The sequence below is a fragment of the Hevea brasiliensis genome, chromosome 15 (genome assembly GCF_030052815.1).
Source record: "Hevea brasiliensis isolate MT/VB/25A 57/8 chromosome 15, ASM3005281v1, whole genome shotgun sequence".
In the NCBI taxonomy this organism is placed as follows: Eukaryota; Viridiplantae; Streptophyta; class Magnoliopsida; order Malpighiales; family Euphorbiaceae; genus Hevea; species Hevea brasiliensis.
The window spans coordinates 75,309,931-75,332,678 of record NC_079507.1 but is presented as its reverse complement, the minus strand read 5'-3'; the positions used below and the strand labels follow the sequence as shown (position 1 = coordinate 75,332,678).

The window sequence follows — 22,748 nt, the reverse complement described above, 5'->3', positions numbered from 1 at the left end:
ATTTATTAAAATAAAATTTTTTAATTTTAATTTGGTTTTAGAAATTTAACCTCCAATAATAAATTTTTAGATTCATTTCTTTTTTCAATTAACACTAAATTAATATTTAATAAACAAATTTGTAAATTATTATTTATTATTTTTATATAAAAATTAAAATATTAATAAAATATTATATGTTAATGAAGTATTATTATAAATTTTAAATTTTTTATTATTATTATTTTAAGTTATTATGAATTAAATTTTAATTATTAATAAATAATATATAAAATTAATAATTTTATTAATAAATATAGTTAAAATAAAATAATTTTATTGATAATAATTATTAATTAATTTAATTATAAAGATAATAAAGAAAAAAAATGAGGTAAAAGGATAATTTTATTTTTTTAATATAGAATCTACTGTCAGATACATTTTATGAAATAAAAATGAAGTTAAAATATTATTTTAATAAATTAGAGTTAATTAATTGAAATGAAATAACTATATAAATTAAGAGATGATTGATGCAATTTACCTTCACTAACCCTTGATTGTTTCAGAATTATTTCGGGTAACTAAATTCATACATTGCAATAACAATTTGATAATAATAAAAAATATTTAAACTTATAAAATTATATAAATATAAAAAAATAAAACTTACCAAGTAAATAAAGAAAGAAAAAATAAATAAATCTTACTGAGTACGAGAACAATTTTGACTCTCTATTGCTGCAACTAATTATACAACAGAGGAAAAATGGCGAATCCATGCTTGCTCTGCACTTAGGTTTGTCATCCAAATTAGAAGCTAGAACTATTAATTTGTAAACCACTAACAACACCCTTCACATTCAAACCTTTCCTAGGACTGTCTGCTATTATGTAGTTCAAATTTATGTCAGTGAGCTCTATAGTCTCACAAGGAACGCTCGAACTGCAAAGCAATGTCCCTGCTGAATCTGTGTTGTAAGAGCCACTAACGTTCCTCACGTACATTTTACTCGGCTTTACAAAAGAGAGGGCTACATGCACATAGACAAAAAATTAATCTCCCTTTAATTAAAATCTCCCTGTGAAGAGTAATGAATGTGTTTTTCCTGTACATGGATGATTAATTTGTAAAAATAAATCTTAATAGATAATAATAATTATAAATATAATATGAATCATAAAAATAAAATTCAATTATCACCTCAATAATGGATTTTGAACAAATAAATTTTCACAGATCTATAAAGCATACCTAATGCGGAGGTTAATTGAGTCATGCTAATAATTGAGAGAGACTATTTAATTTAATAAATTGATTTCTCCCTCTTAACCCTTTTTGATTCACACACAAGAATTTAGCGATGGAAAACTTTCTTGATATGGTCATATCATCTCTGACTTTATGAAAGAGAATGTGCGTGATCTTATGGGTAGAGAGAGGACCAACTCATATATATATATATATATATATATATATATATATATCTGAAACTTAATATGATACGTCCATCAAGCATCCTTATATAATTAGAATTATGATTTACTTCAAATAAAGTAATCCTTGTGTAATTATGATTTATATTAATTAAAGTAAATATCAATTAATATTGAGACACATTAAAGGAATTGATTTTGACCCATATATTATATTAATTACAGGACAAAATCTTATATTCTCCCACTTGGCACAATAATTAAGAGATATAAACTTTAATAACATAAACATTAGGCGCGCATAAAATAAACAAATCATTTCCATAATGTACTTCATAATTACCTTCTTATAATAAATTACTAAGTATGGGTTATGGTGGTTGTACATTGTTTAATCACATACTTCATTCCATATACCACAATACTAGCAACTTATCATAGTAGGTACATAATGGATATATGTTTATTACATCATAGTGCACAATAATGTCTCAAAAGACTTTTCCTATTATCATTCACTCAAAATATTATGTGCACACAATCATGAGAAACATGAAATACTTTAATGTATATCAGAAACACATCAATGAGTTCAGAGTATCAAAGCCAATACATCATTAATTAATACAACCAAAACCCATTCTAAGCACATGTTCTTTAAATGTCTTAGGTTGTAAGCCTTTAGTCAATGGATCTGCAATCATGAGATCAGTATTAATGTGTTCAATAGACACTCTTCGTTTTTGAACTTCCTCTTTAACGGCAAAATACTTTAATTCCATATGTTTGGCACCCTTCGAATATTTGTCATTCTTGGAGAAAAATACTGCTGCGGAATTATCACAATAAATTCTCAACGGCTTGCTAATGATGTCAACTACCCCAAGTCCTGAGATAAAGTTCCGCATCCATAATGCATGAATTATGGTTTCAAAACATGCCACAAATTCTACTTCCATAGTGGATGAAGCAATAATAGATTGTTTGACACTTTTTCATGATACTGCCCCTTCAACTAATAGGAACAAGCAACCAAAAGTAGACTTTCTACTGTCAACACATCCAGTAAAATCTGAATCTGAGTATCCAACCACTTCTAAATGATTAGAACTCCTATAAGTGAGCATGTGATCCTTAGTTCCTTGCAGGTATCGTAAAACTTTCTTTACAGCTTTTATAACACCCCTATATTTGGCAGTGCGTTCTACTATTTCGGTGACCGGTGTCTGTCCGGACAGCTAGAATGCCTAGAATTACACTTAAATGTTAGTGAGGAGACATAAAATGATGAAATAAATGGTAAAAAAAATAAAGAAAAAATAAGAGCAATGAAATATAATTAGGTTAAACGAGCCAGAAACCGTAGCGATGGGTGACCGCACCGGGAAGTTGCAACGAGGATCTTTGACTAGCCCTAGACTGCAGGAAATCCTGGGAAATATCTTCGGGATCTAATTAAAGGCCTACTGAGGTGTAATTGACATTGGAAATGTCAATGAAAAATTAGTAAGTCAGTGTAAACGAAAATATAAAAATTAAAGAAAATTGGCGATACAAGGAATTAATCGATGTTATCGAAAAATTCGAAATACAACCCGAAAAGGGGCATTTTGATTATTAGACACCTAGAGTTGTCTTTTGACCTTAATGTCCATTAAAAATAAGTGATATTAAACTTTGAAAATGTAATGAAAAATAAAAATATGGTACATAATGTAAATAATAAAAGTATAGTAGAAAAATTGCAAATTATAAAACTTGGGAATTAATTAAATCATTAAGCAAGGTTAGTGCTCCACTAACCATGCTTAAGTGGACTTATATAAGCTTTAGTGGACAGAAAATGTCATCAATTTCAACCTCCTCTCATCCAAGCCGAATTGAACTCCATGGGAACTCCATGGCTGAAGCTTGAGCAAGCTCCATGCAACCATCTTCAAGCCATCTTTCACACTAAGTTCCTTCATTAAAGCTTGCCTACTCAACTTGAGGAAGCTTTTGGCAGCAAGAAGGAAGGGATTTGATAAGTTTTTAACAAGCTTCAAAATAGGTAAGTGTTCATTTCCTCTTCCTTTCTTCATTAATGTTAATCTTAGTGTTGAGATGAGTATATTTGTTAAAGAAATTGAATGGAATTGAATTGTTGTTGGATGTTAAAGTGATTTGAGTATTATTGTAATGGCCCGGCCCACTAGTGATATTGTCCGCTCTGAGCTGAAGCCCTCACGGTTTTAAAACGCGTCACTAAGGTTACGAACCACCAACTTATAAACTCCCGTGTTTTGCCGATGTGGGATTTGCCTAGGGTGTTACAATCCACCCCCCTTATGGGACTCAGCGTCCTCGCTGAGGTTTGCCCCACCATCGCTCAAGGTTGCACGCGGAGCGGCTCTGATACCACAAATGTAATGGCCTGGCCCACTAGTAATATTGTCCGCTCTGAGCCAAAGCCCTCACGATTTTAAAACGCGTCACTAAGGTTACGAACCACCAACTTATAAATTCCCGTGTTTTGCCGATGTGGGATTTGCCTAGGGTGTTACAATTGTTGGACAGTTGATTTCATTAAACTAAATTGTTGTTGGACAGCTTACCAAATTGAGTTGTTGTTGGTCATTTGACTAAATTGAAATGTGAATGGTAAACATTAGAAGTGCCAATCTTCAATACAGGTTTAGGTTATTTAAGGGCAATATACATTTTAAGCCATAACTGGAAAATGGTGACCCCAAATGGTATGAGGCCAATTGGAGGTGTTTTAGGACATCCAAACCTTCATTTTTCAAGAAGAAACCCTATCCAAATTTTGTTCATAGGTTAGTCAAATTTTGGCTTGAATACGGGTAGCTTGCTGGATTAGGCTCAGAATTGGCTATATGAATAGTATGTGTTCATATGACCATAACTTGCCCTAGGAAGGTCAGAATGACCTGAATTTAGAACCATTGAAAAGCTTAGACATAGGACAACACTTTTCATGAAGATCACTTGACCCAGTTTTACCTTAAACTAAGTCAAATTGTTAGCATAAATTGGGTCACCAAACCTGTCAACCCAGAAATTGACCAAAATACTGTTCCATTAGTATATTTGACTAGTTTTGGCAAAAATGCCATAACTTGGTCTCCAAAGCTGCAAATTGAGTGAAACTAGTGCCAAAAGTTTTATAAGACATAGCACAACAATTTTTATGTTTTCACCAAGCTCTAGAACCCATTGCATCCTAGGGAAAATATTAGCTAAAATTAGAAATTGAAATCTGAAAAATGTTAAGTTGAACCCAGAATGCCATTGATACCCATGTGTTCATTTGGCTATAACTCTCACTAAGAAATTCCATTTGAGATGTACCAATATGATCTAGAAACATGATATTTAGAGCTACAATATTGATTCAGACACCTTTACAAAATTCTAAGTGTAAAGACCCTAAAAAGAGGGTCAAACATACTGTCCTGAAGTTTGACTATTACCTTTATAGGATTAAGAGTCTAGGTCAATACATTGACCATAACTCACTATACCAAGCTTAAAAAATTATGAAATTGTACTTGGGAGTCCCTAAGACATAGATGAACATATCTTATGAAGGAACCTAAGTTTAAAAATGACCTTAAATGTGACCTAATCAGGAATTGCAACTTTACAAACCCAGAATTTGACCATATGAATAGTAGCTATTCAACTGGCCATAACTCACTCAAAACAGGTCCAAATGACCTGAAATTTATACCGTTGGAAAGTTTAGACATAGAGTTACAACTCTTATGAAGACTCCGAAGCCCAAAAATGACCAGAACCAAGTCGAAATGCTTGCCCAAGTTAGGGTACCAAATCTGCCAATATTGAATTTGACCTAAAATTTACCATTACTATACAATAAAGCCTTAGAAATAAAATTGGCAATAAATGCCAACTTGTGAGAATTGTAAAATGTACTATATTGGCAACATATTGAAATTATTATGAGATGTGATACTGAAACACTGTAAATTATATGTTTCAGTTGAAAGGATATTGAGAAGCATAAGGAACATTGAGTCAAGGCCTAGAGGCGACTCAAATCAGGTCTGTGCACAATTCTTTTTATATTCACTGCTTTTACTAGAAAATTTATTTAGAGAAATGAGTTGTGAATTTATAGCTTTAGAAAATTTATTTGAGAAAAGTTTATTGCCTATTTTATAAATGGAGATTTAAAATGAGGTTTGTTTGATTGTTGCCTGAATTACATTTGAACATTATAGTTTTAAATTGTGTTTGTGCACAACATTTTAAATTCATTATTTTTACTAAAAAGCTAATTAAATAAGAGTTATGAATAATTTTTTATTGTTTTAGCCTTGGAAATTTTATTTGAAAATTTGTGTGTTGCCTATGTTATAAATAGAAATTTTGAGATAAAAAGTAATTTGTGGTTTGTATGAAATATTTAAATATGATGATTTGAAATTGTTTTTGATTCATACTTGGCATGGCAACATTACTATGTTCCTCCTCCATTTATGGGGTGAGTATGACTATATTCCTCCCTCTCTGACTTGTCAGTCTGAGGTGAGTATGGATGAGTACTCATTATCTAGCTAGCCACCTCCCTCATTGATTTCGATTAGTGGGGTGAGTATACCTTGTCGTGGTGTACAACACGGCATATTTGAAAAATTTTATGTCATAACCTAAGTTGTGTTATTGATTGACAATATTGTGTTTATTAAATTGTTTGATCAAATTTGTGTTATATGAGCTTTGAAAATTGTGACATGAAATTGTAAATCATTTGAATTATGAATTGTCAATAAATATTTTATATATCACATTTAAAATTTTTATTGTGCACCACTGAGTAAATTTTACTCAGCGATAACTTTTTCATTGTTGTCGCAGGTAGTCAGATATATAAAGTAGCAGAGTAGGCTGCTTGTGATTTCGCTTTAGGATTTTGTCGGGTATATTGAGTATACCACTTCCTTGTAAATATTATTGTAATGTATGTGAACTGTATGTATATATTATATTTAGTCTTAAACAGTTGTAAATTATTTTGGTCTGTCAAAATGTTGTATTACAATTCTCTTATTTCAGCTTTTGAAATACTCAGTTATTTTGCACTTTATTTTTAGAATTGCTGAATTTGAGTTTGACTTGTGTTGTGAAAATTGATTTGAGTTGAGCTATTATTGGAGTTGGGGATTGAAACAAATATATTAGAAGTACTTTTTTACAGGTTTTTGAAGAACTCTTTTCACAAAATACAGATGGTACTCTGTCGAAATTTTTACAAAATTTACGAAAAATAGAAATTGTCAAACACTTTACTTAGTTTTTAAACTTCAGTTAAAAGTTTTAAATTCCTATCAAAAATACTGGCCACCTTCAAAAAGGAATAGAATTGTTTCAAAATCCCTTGTAGCATATTTAATGGGTTATCGGTAGTCGAAGTTCGGTAATTTATTAAGTATACTATGGGATCATGTTATGCCTTACAGAGGGGTAAGGTGTGACAGCTTTCCAGTGATAGATTCCAGGATTGCTTTGATATCTACCAAGCATTCCAACGGCAAAGCTAATTTCGGGTCTTGTGCAGGTTTGAGCATACATCAAACTGTCCACAATTGAAGTATAGGGAATTGATTCCATTTCTTTACGTTTCACATCATTCTTTGGACATTGATTGAGACTGAATTTGTCTCCTTTTTGTATGAGAATAATTCCTGCTGAATATTTATGCATATTAAATCTCTCTAGAATTCTATCAATATAGGCTTTCTGAGACAATCCCAACAATCCTTGTGATTTATTATGGAATATTTCTATTTCAATCACAAAGGATGCCTCTCCCATATCTTTCATTTCAAAATTCATTGATAGAAATCTTTAGTCTCACGTAATATGTCCAAATCATTTGCAGCAAGCAAGATATTATTAATATACAGAATTAAGAAAATAAATTTACTCCCACTGATCTTTTGATATATACATCCATCAACGACGTTTTCCTTAAAATCAAAAGACTTTATAGTGTCATTGAACTTAATATACCATTGGCGGGAAGCTTGCTTAAGTCCATATATTGATTTCTTAAGTTTACACCCCATATGGCATTTTCCTTCAACTGAGAAACCTTCAGGTTGGTCCATATAAACTTCCTCTTCAAGTTCTCCATTTAGAAAGGCTATTTTCACATCCATTTGGTGTAACTCTAAGTTATAATGAGCTACCAATGCTATGATAATTCTTAATGAGTCTTTCTTTGAGACTGGTGAAAATGTCTCTTTATAGTCAACACCATCCTTCTGAGTATAACCCTTGGCAACAAGTCTTGCTTTATATCGTTCGATTTTGCCATTCGAGTCACGCTTGGTCTTATAGACCCATTTACACCCAACTCGTTTAGATCCTTTAGCTAATTCAACGAGATCCCATACTTTGTTTTGTTCCATAGATTTTAACTTATCTTTCATGGCATCTAACCGCTTATCTGACTCATTACTTTCTATAGCTTGTGAAAAGGAAACTTGATCTTTATTAATTCCTATGTCAAAATCTGACTTTTGCAAGTAAACCACGTAATCATTAGCAATTGCCGATCTTCTTTCTTTTTGAGATCTTCTTAATGGCATTTCTTGTGGTTCATCTTCATTAGCTCTTTGTGGGTTAGCTTCTTCAGGATGTGTTTCATCATTATGTTGTGTAGCATTATTAGGTCCTTCAAGAATTGCTGGAATAACATGTGGAGCAGGAGTGGATATTGGAACTTTAATAGGCACATGAAAATCAACTTTATTTTCTTGTATATCCACATCCTGTCTCTAAACACTTCCATTAACTTCACCATTCTCAAGAAATCTTGCATTACCAGTTTCCATAATTCTTGGACTATGGTTTGGAACATAAAACATATATTCTTTAGATTTCTCTAGATAACCAATAAAATATCCACTTATCGTTCAAGAATTTAATTTTTTTTCATGTGGATTATAATTCTTGCTTCCGCTTAGCAACCCCAAACATGCAGATGTCTTAAACTAGGTTTCCTTTCAGTCCATAATTCATAAGGTGTTTTTGAGACTGCCTTGCTAGGAATCCTATTTAACAAGTATACAACGATTTTAAGTGCATACATCCACAAAGATATAAGTAAAGAAGAATTACTCATTATACTCCTAACCATATCCATTAAAGTATGATTTCGCCTTTCCGTCACCCCATTAGTACCTGGCATAGTATATTGTGCCCATATGCCACAACTTTCTAAGAACTTTGCAAATGGACCAGGACATTGTCCCATTTCAGTGTGTTTTCCATAGTATTCACCACCTCTATCTGACCTTACTATTTTCACTTTTATATCTAATTGCCTTTCAACCTCATTTATGTACACTTCAAATGCATTTATTGATTAAGATTGTTCATTAAGCAAATAAATATGTCCATAACGTGAAAAATCATCAATAAAGGTAGTAAAGTACTTTTCTCCACTAAAAGATGGAGCATCAAAAGGCCCATATATATCAGTGCATATAATTTCAAGAAGCTGACTGCTTCTTGTGGCTCTTTTCTTATTGTGTTTGGTTTGCTTTCCCTTAATGCAATCCACACAGACATCAAGATCAGTAAAATCTAGATTCGGTAGAATCTCATTCTTTACCAACCTCTCTAATCTTTCTTTGGATATATGACTCAAATGCTTATGCCACAAAAAAGCAGAATCTTCATTCAGTCTACTACGCTTAATTCCAATATTGCTAAAAGTGACAAGTAAGGATTCAACAAAATTATCATAAAGTTTCAGCCTATATAAACCATCAATAAGAATTCCAAAACCAATAATGGTATTATTATTAAATAAACTAAAACATTCATGTTCAAACTTAAACATTAAACCTTGATTCATCAAGTTTTGAAATCGAAATAACATTCCTAGAAACTGAAGGCACATAGAGAGTTTGTAAAAGATCTAAGTGTCGCAAGGTGTTTTGCGGTCGCCTGGACGAACACTCATCGAAGTGGGACAAGTGAGGAGTCACCACTTTAATTTTGAGGGAAATTAAAGAAAACCATTTGTGAAAGCAAGTTAAAATGAAGCCACTTCAAAAACAGAGATTCCAGGTTCGGGGTCCGTAAAAGGGTGGGGAAGGTGTTAGGCACCCCACCTCGTCCCTCAACGAGGGTAAGCAGATTTAACTTCACGTTTTTCATAGTTAGGAGGGTTTGAATGGAAATGTTAATCCTTTTGACCGAAAGGAATATTTGATTTTTCACTAATCCGGATTACCCAGATACATAAGTAAATGAGACAACCTTAGTGAGTTGCTATTGCGTATTAATTTTATTTCAGAGGGATCATCTTACGTATTTGTTAAAATTTAATTTGGGAGTCGGATAAGAACTCTCCTCCGATCTCCTATAAATATTTATTAAAAATTTTTGGGTTGAGAATCGAATAAGAACTCTCCTCCGATCTCTTTTAAATATTTGTTAAAGTTTTTAAGTGAGAATCGGATAAGAACTCTCCTCCGATCTCTTTTAAATATTTGTTAAAAATTTTTGGGTTGAGAATCAGATAAGAACTCTCCTCCGATCTCTTTTAAATATTTGTTAAAATTTTAAGTGAGAATCGGATAAGAACTCTCCTCCGATCTCTTTTAAATATTTTGTTCAAGTTTTTAAGTGAGGGTCGGATAAGAACTCTCCTCCGATCTCTTGTAAATATTTTTTAAAAATTTTGGTGAGAATCGGATAAGAACTCTTCTCCGATCTCTTTTACTTTATTAAAATTTTAGGTGAGAATCGGATAAGAACCTTCTTCCGATCTCTTTTACTTTAATGGGAGTCGGATAAGGATTTTTCTGACCTCTCATTATTCGATTATGGCTACACATCACAAGAGCCTAAAACTAAGGGTTTTGGCACTCAAAGACGCCAGGGATCGGAATAAGACTTCTTTTACCTCATCGGTACCTTGTGACTAGACAGGGAATACCAGACTGAATTTTCCGACCTCCTATGTGGTCGCCTTACCCGTACCTTTTGATACCCGATTTGTTTTATTTATTTGAAATTTGGTTTTATTCCGCTATATGGCGTCATACCGATTCGCTTTCTATGTCAGCCTAGTGATTCACTATTTTCCTGACGTATTATTCAGACCTTCTATTTTAAAGAAACGCTTAAGATACAGTTACCTACATTTTATCCATCTACTTATACTCTACTTGGGACGAGGACTCTCGCATTTAGAAGTATCAAAGCTTAACAGAAAGAATGGACCAATTGACAAAGGAAGTAAATTCGGGAATAACCTTCTTTGCACAATATAAACTTGACGAAAACTACAAACACAAAAATAAAGGGAATGCGTAAAATAACACGGAGGTATAAACACTCACCTGTAAGGAGCCGAATCTATTGAACTAAACACTGTACCACAAAACGTAAAAGGACTGCGGGTTGATTAGCCTGTGGGTGGAGGCTCGCCTTGGAATGAAGGATGCTTAGCTAAAATATTGTCTGGTTGAAATAACCGAGTTGAATGAAGTCGAGCTTGGACAATGAGAGTGGAAATAAGGAACTGAAAATAAAAGCGTCACAGATAATGAGCAGGCGAAAATGGAGAGTTTCAGTGTTCAAGAATCCCTTTGCAAGAAAACACTTCAGAAAACTGGTTTCAAAAGTTTTTTCCTTACCAAAGCTTAAAAATAGCAGAGTAACGAACTGAATTAAGTTTTAGAGTTCTACCGCTATAGTAACTACCTCCTTTTTTGCCCGTCCCTTGAACAGTTTTTCATGCAGGTATTTATAGGAACCGGGTGCTCCCCATGAAGGGTCAGGATTTATTTTGAGGGAGATGGAGGGTCAGGATTTCAAAGGACATGATCTGAGGCTCAGGAATTAAAGAGGATCAGAACGGACGGCCGAGATCCCCTTCAGAATATTTGTCCTTTTCCTCTTCTAGTCTGACGGTCCCAAATTCTCACATGCAGAGCGTCAGAAATTTTGGGAATAAAAGGCGCCGGTCTTGTCGTATTCTTCTTTGATCCGAGGGCTCTGAGCTCGTCCTTACAGATAAGATCAACGATGGAGATTGAGATGTACAGCACTGTCGTGACATATTCTGGCATCTGTCAGCAATGTGGGCGATTCTGAGGCGTGCGGTGAGGATTTCGTCTGCAGCGCTTTAACTACCTCGGCTCTTATTCTGACAACGGTTATTAGAAGTTGTCTTATTCTCTTTGTATTCCGATCTTCTATCCTTTCCGACCTTATTCCAGTTCTCTCATTTCGAACGCCTTTCCCGATCTCTCTCCTTCCAGGGCGTTCTCCTTTATCCGGGTCAATTCAGTCAGAGCATTTATTGCTTCGATTACCAAGACATTCGCTTCGTTTTCCGCTAATAATAAATGCTTCAAACCCTCCCCTATATATACCTTCAGCAGGAAACCCTTCCTCATTTGATTTTTCCTCTTTCCTTCTCACTTTTCTTGTTCTAACTGCTCCGGCAATAATTCCGGCCATGGTGACCACTTTTGATCTTTTTCCGACCATTTTCTTCGTGTCCCGACTGAAAATTTACGACCCCGGTGATTGGGATGTAATGATATCCTTATTTGATGACAGTGAGAGAACTGGACTAATTTCCCGATTAAGATCGAAAATATCGATCATACCGATCTCGGATTATTGTGCCAATATAATTGGCGATCCAATTTCGGGCGAGAAGACTGCTAACATTCCCCTCAACCTCGGTGATTGGCCGCTGATGTTCATTTGGCTCCTCACCATATTGGGCGTCCCAACTACAGCTCGGTTCTGGTCGATGACAATAGAAATGACTCTACATCCTCATGAGAGTCATAGTCACCCCATCTAAGCTGTACATCTATCCAACGGCCGGTCTCCTAATCAGACACATCTTTTGACTCAGCCATGAGACTAGACTTTGACATGGGCCTTCGCTAGATAGGAAGTGATGCCGGTCTCCAGAGATCGGCCAAATAATGTAACTTGCCTTTTAATGTAATCAGATCTCTAGAGATCGCCCAAATGATGTAATTCAACTTTTGTGTAATCCCGATCTCTGAAAATCGCCCAAATGATGTAATCTGACCTTTTCGGAAATAAAATTTCATTTTGACCACTATTGATTATTTTCCGATCTCTGATGTGATTATCCGATCTGATTCTTCATTTGAATGACACTTATCCGATCCGTAATTCAAAACACCTTAATCTGCCGCTCTATAATTAACCAATCTCTTCATGGAATCTTGGGAATATTCGTGAGACGTGTCAGAACAGCTGGCGAGTCCCGCTATCCGGTGCGTTACCTGGAACATCGTGAGCATTAAATGCTCGGACGAGTATAAATAGGGGTGGGGTTAGCCCGTTCCTCCTTTATGTCATTTTCAGTCTCTCGCAAACAACTTCCGAATTCTCTCGTTTTCTCAAGTTTCCTCCGACACCGATCAAGCTTCGGTAAGGGTTTTGATCTTTCTTTTAGTTTAAACTTTCTGTTTCCTTTAAAAATGAGCGGTGTCGAGGGTCAGAGAGCAGTAAGCCCCCCTTCCATTCAGTTCTCGTGTTCGTCCGATGAGGTAGAGGTGGTCGGACCAAGCGCGCAGCCTGAACTTCCTAGGGTCTCCGCTCCAGTTCAGGGACAACCAGCGCCATCAAGGCATGTACCTTCTTCGGGGAGGGAAAATCTTCCCATGGACGAGCTACCGTCAATCTTGCAAGAAACCGACCTTCAGTCGTTCAGCCAGGAGTACAACATCCGGCCTGATTCCTACGAATTGATTAAGTGTAACGGCGATCTTCGTGCCGATCACTTCTTCGAGGAGAACGATATGATCATGGTCTACGAAGAACAATTAAAGGCCGGTCTGCGGTTCCCTTTGGACGAATTCTTCAAAGAAGTTTTGAAATATCACCAAGTGTGCATCGCTCAAGTTCACCCGAACTCGTGGCGGATCTTGGTAGCTTTCCGAGGCCTATGCCGAGCTAAAGGACTCCGACCCACGGCTAAGGTGTTCGCTGAATCAAGACGGCTAACTCGTCGCAAGGACGACGAGTATTGGTTCTTCCAGGCGAAACCACATTGTGGGCTTTTTATAGACCTACCTTCCTCCTTGAAGAATTGGAAGAACTGCTTTTTTATCTTGAGGAGTAAAATTCCGAACAGCTTTGAGGGCTTCCCCCGTAGCTGGCTGCATCAGGGTCCTTTACTTACGAAACACATCGCCTTAAATAGGGAAGAGGGTGCAATGGTGATGGAGTTGAAGGAACAGGCGTCCAGAGAGAAGTTCTCTTGTTTGGATGCAGTGACGGCCAAGCTACACCATTGGACTATGCAGCTGGTCGCCGGTCAAGATCGCGGGCTTCAGCTCTCTAATCTCGGCATCGGTATTTTCTATATCTCAGATCTTTGGACCTTAGCGATCTCACTGACCTCTTCTTTGTGCAGGTATGGCAAGCGGCGAAGCCTCTAAGGAGAGCCGGAAGCAGAAGAGAGAGATTTCCCAGAAGGTACGGGAGATGAAACATTCCGAGCTGCTTCAAACTCCTGGTCATGAGCCCGGGGAGATACAGGGAGGCTCGTCTCAACCTTCTGGGCCTCCGGTTATAGAAGTGGTCCGATCACCTCCTCGCCGAGAAGAGCCGCCTCCACCTCTTCCAGTTGCTCCAAGTGCGGAAGGGGGTCCTTCCCAGCCTTCTGTAAGGACCCTTTCCCGCGGTGCCCAAGTGCTGATCCACTCGTTGGAGAAAAACCGCACGGTTCGAGAGAACCCTGGTTTCGCCAAGCTCTTGGCGTCCTCTATCTGTCTTCGAGAAGATCGGGATAGGCTGTCTCCGGATAACCTTGATGATATCTTGACCAGATCTATGAGCCTAAAAGTGGATTGTTTGGTGAACCAGCACATGGTCCGGGAGAAGGCTCATCGCCTGGGTAAGGAAGTCGAGAGGATGAATCATGAGGTGTCTTCTCTCCGATCCCAACTTTCGTCCGCTCAGGACTACATATCCCAAATTGAGGGACGAATCAAGTTCTATGAGGATAAGCTGGTCGAGCAAGCTCATGTTCTGGCCGAGCGAGACCGTGTTCTCGAGGGAGTTTAGGCACTCCGAGCTGATGAGGCTACTCAACTCGCTCATCTTGCCGAGGAGCTCAAAGCGAAAGAAGAAGAAATGGTGACCGGAGTGGCCGGTGCTTATGTGAATGCTCACAGAGATCTCCTGGCTGAGCTCAAGAAGCGTTATCCTGAGGAGGACTTCTCCTGGATGGCCCACCTGGCTCCCGAGGACGAAGGTGAGGATAGCGAAGAGGAAGCTGAAGGTGAGAGGGAAAATGAACAACATGTAGTTCCGGCTGGGGGCGATCCCCCAGCCGAATGACTTGTATAAATTTTGAAATGAAATGAAATGAAAGTTCCCCTTTTGTTCGATGATTGATTGTGATCGGAAAGTTTCTAAATTGCGTAAGCACTTGATTGTTTGAACATATTAGCATGACAACTGAAAATGATTTTTAATCTAAGTATAGGAGATCGGAAAACACAAAATGCATGAGATCAGTTACGAAACGGGACTTAATTAAAATTAGAAATTTGGCTTCGAACACTTAAGATCGGGATCATCTGTAAACCGAGTCGAAACCTTTATCATTCTCAAATTTTTAAAAGAGAGATCGGCAATAAGACTGGTGGTAAGAGGATTCAATCTCGTTTGGCAAGTGAGATCGGAAATATAATCAGGGAACTTGGCAATTAGATTGAGAGATCGGTGGGAACTCTATATGATATGAGGACTTGGTATTTATTCGATTCTTTTGAGGAGAGATCGGAAATGTGAGTGGCTGATTAGAAAACTGGGTTGGGAGATCGGCTTCAGAGTTTATTGATTCTGGGGATCGGCCAAAATATGGTGTCTACACTAAGTGATAACCATTGTCTAAGATCAAATGGTCAGTCCCTATGCCTTCAATTGGGGCCTTCATTCGGTTCCCCATTAATAGGAAGTCTTTAGTTGGGTTTGTGGTTTGGATCGTAAGAAATCCTTGTATCAAGTTGGATACATGAGTAGTAGCACCAAAATCAAGCCACCAAGTATTATTAGGAACATCAATTAAGTTTGATTCAAAACATACATAAGCATAAGGATTACCTTTCTTTTCGAACCAAGCTTTACGTTTCAAGCAATCTTTCTGATAGTGTCCTACTTTTTTCCAATAGCGACACTTATCTACTATTTGTTCCCCCTTTTTAGTTTGAGAAGCATTTGAAGATCCTTTCTTTTTCTTCTTAAACTTGTTGGCCTTCGATTTAAGTCCTTTACCAGCTCCTTGACCCATAATGTTGACAGAATGAGTCCCTTTATTCTTTAGTCTTGTTTCCTTCTGAACTAGCTTATTGGCCAATTCATTAACATTCCACTTATCCTTAATAGTGTTGTAATTGATTTGAAATGGCCCATATTCAGGAGGTAGTGAGTTCAGAATGAACTGCACTAAGAAGGAATCATCCACTGCCATCCCTAAGGTCTTTAGCCTTGTTGCAATGTCACTCATCTCTATAATGTGCTCATGCATACTCTTCGACCCATTATACTTCATGGTCATGAGTTGTGCCATTAGAGTACCAACGAGTGACTTGTCTGCAAAACGAAACCATTCTTCCACAAAATTAAGGTATTTTTTTGCATTTTCAGTTTGTAAAATTGTTATCTTGATGTTATTGGCAATAGTCATTCGTAAAAACATAAGGCTTAATCTATTTGACCGTTCCCATTGGTTATGGTACAACTTCTCTTCTTCACTGCTTGTATCTGTAATAGCAGTGGGTTTGTCTTCCAATAATGCTAAGTCAAGTTCCAAGACACCTAAATGGAACTTGACTTGCTCACACCATTCAGAGAAGTTTAGCCCATTGAATACAATAACAGAAGAAGCTTGCGAATGAAGAGTAATAGCTGTAAAATATTTTATACATACTCAAATTAAAATAGATTCAAACAATTCAAATAATTAGAGTATACTATAGTTCTCTTTTGGGTAGATACTATAATATACTTTCCTAAATTAAATACCTTTAAACTTGATTGGACAATAATTAACTTACATCAAATATACATGTTGTCTTTAGACATCCAATATATATTTGATAAAATATTATTGTCCTCATAATTCTCACTATCATAGAATAATTGATTTACTTTTAGGTAAAATCCTTAAGTTCTGATGACTAATGGGTATCAATTAATCCATTTTTCATTATAGACATCTATTAGTATGGATAATTGATAATTTTTATATGCATGTAAACATCATTCATAGTTCGGTTACTTTGGTGACTAACAAACTATTATTTTTATTTTATTTTAATTTCGCCACTTTGGTGACTAACAAACTAAAACAAATATCATAAGATATGTATATAAATTATGTATCTTAATAAACCTAATATTTGTTTATTCATTAGGTTTAATTGCAAATCTTAATTATATTGGGCAGAAAGCCTAATTTTTTTTTTTATTTCTTTTGAGAAAATATGATATCAAACTTAAATCTCTTTATAACACGATTTTTCATTGTGTTAATAATCCTCATGCCCAAAACTTAATTGGGTTAAATTTTAATAATATTATTTTAATTATTTTAATCATTAACATTAATCATAAAACTTTTACGATATACAATTTAATTCTACCCATATTTAATAACAAGTAAGATCTTGAATATTATGTTCATCACCATAAATTTAATGGAGAAATTTAATTGTTCAAAAATTGGCTCTGATACCACATGTAAAAATAAATCTTAATAGATAATAACAATCATAAATATAATGTGAATCATAAACGTAAGATTTAATCATCACCCTAATAATGGATCTTGAACAAATAAATTCTCACATATCTAGAAAGCGTACCTAATGCGAAGGTTAATTGAGTCATACTAATAATTGAGAGAGATAGTTTAATTTAATAAATTGATTTCTCCTTCTTGACCCTTCTTGATTCACACACAAGAATTTAGCGATGAAAGACTTTCTTGAGATGATTCTATTATTTCTGACTTTATGAAAGAGAATGTGCGTGACCTTATATATATATATATATATATATATATATATATATATATATATATATATATATATATATATATCCGAGACTTAATCTGATACGTCCATCAAATATCATTATACAATTAGAATTAGAATTCACTTCAAATAAAGTAATCCTTGTATGATTAGGATTTGTATTAATTAAAGTAAATATCTATTAATATTGGGTCACATCAAAGGAATTGATTTTGACTCATATGTAATATTAATTACCGGATAAAATCTTACATAATTACCTTAGACGAGTCGTAGCTGTTTGAAGGACAGTATTTTTTATCGATGATTACAGGGTTTGAAACATTGATCATGACAATATCCTGGAATGTAAGGTTAGAAGCACAGCTTGCTGGAGATGCTGGCCATGTTGTTACTCGAACTCCGTTTTGAGAACCGTTGATAGTGCAGTTCTGAACTATAATCCCTACCACATCCTCCTCATTTGAGTACTTGCCAAGGTTCCCTATACTGAGACATACGTGAAAGAAAGCAGTTTGTTTTAGATCAAGGTATTGCATTCTTATGGTGTTTACAGAAGCAGGATCATTACCTTATTCCGTGGCCTGGACCACGTCTAACATCAGAAATGGAGATGTTGATGCTACCAGGTCCGATGGAGACATCGTCACCCACCCCAATTACTGAAGAAATGATTCTGACGTTTGTGGAATGACTAATGTGGATGCCATCTGTGTTTGGACTATGCCAAGGAGCTGTAATTGTGACATTTTTCATTTTAATGTTATTGCTTCCATGGAACCTAACATGGAAGGCCTTACTGTTTATCAGGGCAACGTTGCTGATGGTCCCATCAGAAATATCAGAGAACTTCAATGACCGTATCAATTCAATCAAGTGCAGCGGAATATGGTTTTCGTTAGTTGAAGAAAAATTACAACTTCCAACTTTGATGATGGACTAAATCAAGAAATTAGAACTCACTGTAATCAATTCTTTGCATCCCATTCAATTGCGGCAGCTGATCTGTTTCCAGGCTTCTACAGCTCCCTGCGCATCGAAATTTGTCACTCCATTTCCTCCATTGAGAACGATTCCATTCAATTTTTTGAACTCGATCCAGTTTGAATCAGGAAGGGCGTTCAAGCTACTTGGAGCTATCAAACTCCCTTCAATCTTCACTTTCGGGGACTGGTTGTTGTGGCAAGGGCCAGGGAATGAGATTGAAGCCACAAAGTATTCACCCTGAGGAATGTAGAAGGTGGAGTTTCCGGCGGCATCCCATGTGGCTAAGAATGCCTATTGAAAAATTAAAAAAAGGAAAGTGATCAGCATTCATGATGTAGGAGATAAGAAATAAAATTTCGTGGGATTGATGATTTCTTTTTCTTTTTATTTTTTAAGTTTGCGTTAAGAAACCTGCAACCACAAATTCTGAAGTTAAAACATTTTAACTCTGAACTTCAACAACATTCAATCAGTGCTGTGATTCATGTTTCTAATATTTCTGCTCATACTGGTTACTGCATATTTTAAACTGATAAAGAAGCAAATTCTTAAGGATTACACAATCGTACTTTGCTACTTTCTGTCTTTCCATCAGCGATTGCTCCATACTGAGTTACATCAAAAACTCCCTCCGGAGGTCCCAAATGTGATTCAGGAAATTCTACTGGTGCTGGAGCAGGAGAATCAGTTGAAAGTCCTGGATCCAGGTCAGGTGGTGGATTTCTGGCTACTGCATTATTTACATGAAAAAATGCTGTATAAAGAGCAAATATGCTAGTACGGAATGAGACCATTCCCTTCATTTTCACTATCTGTTAGGCCTATGACTTTGAAACTTGATTTCCAAAAGGCCTCAGTTCAGTAGCCTTGCGCTTCTTCATGTCTTGGATATTTATAATCAAAAGGAACTCAAGAAACTTCACCAATATATGCATATTGTTTATCAAACATTTAGGCATGTTAATTTTTGGTTGGAGTTTCATTAAACTAATGCTGCTTTAAGTAAAATTGTTAATGAATTAAGCCAAATTCCATCCAATTATTCAGAAAAATTTGGAACTTTATAGTCCGGTGAGGAGAAGGATTGGGACTAAATTAAAAAAAAAAAAAAATTCCCTTCTGACAGGCCGGAACATTAGAGGGGAAGATATTGAAGGTACCCAGATTGTGAACCAACTGCCATTCTAGACAGGTATAAAGGTTTGCTGTACATGTATCAACAAAGAAATTGCATTTGGGAGGGATGCTATGGTTGAAAATAGTATGTTTTATCCTCAACATAGGTACCTTGAGGAAGCTTCAGCAAATCATTTTACTGAATCTAAATCAGATCAATCTTATTATGCGTACGGATGCAGCTGTACAAGGATCTGCATTGACTTCAAGTAGTTCTTTAATCCTAAGCAGTTAATTAAATCCTTTTGCCATCTTGATGAGCAATATATAATTACGAGTAAATCTGGAATTGCAAACAACTGAAAGCTAACAAATTTGGGGTTCTTCATATATAGACCTCCAAAGAGAGATGAAAAAGTTTAAAATTATCTTGGGTTGTTGCTAATTCCTGTTGGTTGTAAATAATTGCAATTGCTCTGTCTTTTTCAAACTCATCAGCTTGAAATCAGTTAGTCTTTAATTTTGAGAAACTGACAAGAATTAGGCATTTAAAAATTGTTGTAAACTGAGACTTTTGCAATTGCCTCTTGCATTTGAAGTTGACTTGTGCAGTCAAGCCAATGTGGTGAAAATATAAAGCTTTCTTACTAGCCCTTTCCAACCGATGGTGCGCATCATATGTATTAGACAAATAGTTTTGCAATGATGCTAATAAAGTGTATGTAATATTAATTTCTATTAGATCCAAAGCTCCATTGCCTTGTTCCTTAACTGTACCAATTGATACAAATGATGCTTAAGCAGGAAAGGCTGTTATTGCAAATTTAAGCCCTCATCGGCACGGTGGTGGGAATTGCATGCCTGCATAGCTTACTCTTGCATTTTGGCATGTAGCAGAGAAAGTGTGTTTTTTAGCACCAGTGTATTTCAAATTGATGTTAGCCAAATGAACTCTTTGACAGGGGAACTGCTTGCTGCACTCAATATCAACTCCAACTTTTGAGGTTGTGGTTCCCCTAATGTTCATGTATTTAACGTCGCTGATCTGTACCTTTGATGGCTGCAAGCAAACATGGAATAATTATTAGTTTAATTTCTGTTCATTAAGTGGTGAAGGTGATTATGTCTTAGAAAACCAACCGCTTTTGACTTAGATCCGTAGGATTGATCAATAATAATGGGGTTTTTAACGTCGTGCATAATGATATCCTGGAAAGTCAAGGCTGTAGCTTGGCTTGGAGGTGATCCTGCCCATGTTTTGATTCTGATTCCATTCTCAGTGTTCCTTAATGTACAGTTTCTCACAAGGATGCTTTTTACATCCTTCTCATCTGGGTACTTCCCAAGACTTCCAATACTGTTGTGGACGTATAAAACATGCATGTTAAGATTATAGAAACATATAAAACACTGCCAAAATCTTCCAGACTAATTGGATTTTATCAACTGAAATATAAATTGGGACTATTATAACTGGAAATGGGTCAGTGTGAAACGAAAGATAACAGCAGAAATGGGAGACTCGGTATATATATATATATATATATCTTTCATTTGAAGTTACTAAAACCAGCTTGAATAGGGACTTACCTGATGCCATGTCCGGGGCCACAGGTCATTTTCTTGATGCTAATATCGGTGCTTCCATGAATCATTCCGACGCAATCATCTCCAGTAGCAATGACACTTCTAGCTACTTTAACTTGATTGGATTGGCTGATATGGATACCATCAGTGTTGGGGCTATCTTCAGGAGCTATTAAATGGAGATTTCTGGCTCTAATATTCTGACTAAGAACAATCCCAATGTGGAATCCCATGGGGTTAACAGAATTGATTCGTCTTATAATCCCATTTGCCACGCGATAGAACTTAATAGACTGCACCAGTAGAAAAGAGCACAAGGAACAAGAACAAGCGTTATGAATTTCAACCTTCTATTAATGCTTGTTAAGAAAATTACAGATTAGGAAAATATATTCTGAAAGTTTTAGGTGCTTACTGTTGGAAAAACACTGCCTTCATGATTGTTATATTTCCATACATTAGGGCCTTGGCCATCAACGGTGCCAGTTCCAGTAACTACCAAGCCATTTACATTTTGGAATATCATCCAAAAATCTTCTGCGTAGCTGCTCAAATCCGATACTGCCTTGAGAGTTCCCACAAGTTGAAAAACAGTGGGAGCTGTATTTTTGCACGGTCCCCCAAATACCATTGAAGAGGCTACGAAAATCCCCCTCGGGACAAGTAGCCTTGCCTTTCCTCTCCAGTTGCATGCGGCATTCCATGCCTGAATGAAAGCCTGCAAAGAGAACAAACCAGCAATTCAGTTGTTTTCAGAGAAATTGGCCAATTAATTATGATACTTTATGCGTAGGATAAGAGTCAAGTCTCTTACCAATGCATTATCCTTTCGTGGATCAGTTTTTGCACCAAAATGTACAACGTTATAGATTTTTTCACTGGGATCTCTTCTACGACCAGCGCGAGGACCAGGTCTAATAATGGCACCGCGCATACCCTTGGCCTCAAAAGAAGCCATTGCTAAGCACAAGAGAAGAATGACATTTGCCAAGAGTCTTTTTGTTATGGCCATAGACATTCTTCTTCAAATCCAGTCTGTAGGCTTCTTTTTCTCTCTATATAAGACAAAAAATAAGAAGCCCCGATAACGAGGCTTGATCGATAGATTGTGACAAGTTCTCTTTCCATGCCTCATTCTTTATAGCATGGATTTTGCCAAACAGATTGGTGCAGATAGAAGCTATCAATAGGATATTTTTGGTTAGTTGTTTGTTTGGTTGCATCTTTGCCCTGATTAGCTTCACCTCCCTTGGATTTAGGAATAATGAGCTCTGTGTCTGTGTTATTAAAATTGTCTGCTGCTTCTCCGTTTTAGGCCATATTGGCCACCAATTTAACACCGGCATTGCACTAAACAATTACAAGTCGCAATTTCTTCCAGGTTTAGAGGAGGGTTTGCTCAATTCCAGAGCCAACACCCAAATCATGAGATTGTGTAGTCAATGACAAAGATTCTTTTCTGGTGCTGCTATATTTGTTGTCAACCTGTCTTAACTGCATAAAATTGCAGACCCAAATACACCAAAAAGAAATCAATTTATTGCA

The 22,748-nt window shown here is 36.1% G+C and overlaps 1 protein-coding gene and 1 pseudogene across 1 annotated transcript; both read right to left on the bottom strand.

The window, feature by feature from the left end:
* Nucleotides 1-795: 795 nt before the first annotated feature.
* LOC110673936 (exopolygalacturonase-like) lies at nucleotides 796-19,303 on the bottom strand (annotated as a pseudogene).
* Nucleotides 19,304-20,122: 819 nt separating this feature from the next.
* On the bottom strand, nucleotides 20,123-22,252 carry LOC110673928 (exopolygalacturonase clone GBGE184-like). Its single transcript, XM_021837177.2, has 5 exons — nucleotides 22,018-22,252; nucleotides 21,619-21,921; nucleotides 21,207-21,496; nucleotides 20,757-20,973; nucleotides 20,123-20,676 (listed from the first exon to the last, which is right to left on the bottom strand). The coding sequence occupies exons 1-5, from the start codon at nucleotides 22,219-22,221 to the stop codon at nucleotides 20,449-20,451; spliced, it is 1,242 nt and encodes a 413-aa protein (XP_021692869.2). The 5' UTR covers nucleotides 22,222-22,252; the 3' UTR covers nucleotides 20,123-20,448.
* Between the last annotated feature and the right edge of the window lie 496 nt (nucleotides 22,253-22,748).

What these genes read in the sequence shown, in the direction of transcription:
- LOC110673928 (XM_021837177.2), bottom strand. Translation starts at nt 22,221, where the DNA reads ATGTCTATGGCCATAACAAAAAGACTCTTGGCAAATGTCATTCTTCTC. An exon ending in AAGGCAGTGTTTTTCCAACA is followed by an intron (nt 21,497 to 21,618) that starts GTAAGCACCTAA and finishes CTACTGGTGCAG; the next exon opens with TCTATTAAGTTCTATCGCGT. An exon ending in GGCCCCGGACATGGCATCAG is followed by an intron (nt 20,974 to 21,206) that starts GTAAGTCCCTAT and finishes CGTCCACAACAG; the next exon opens with TATTGGAAGTCTTGGGAAGT.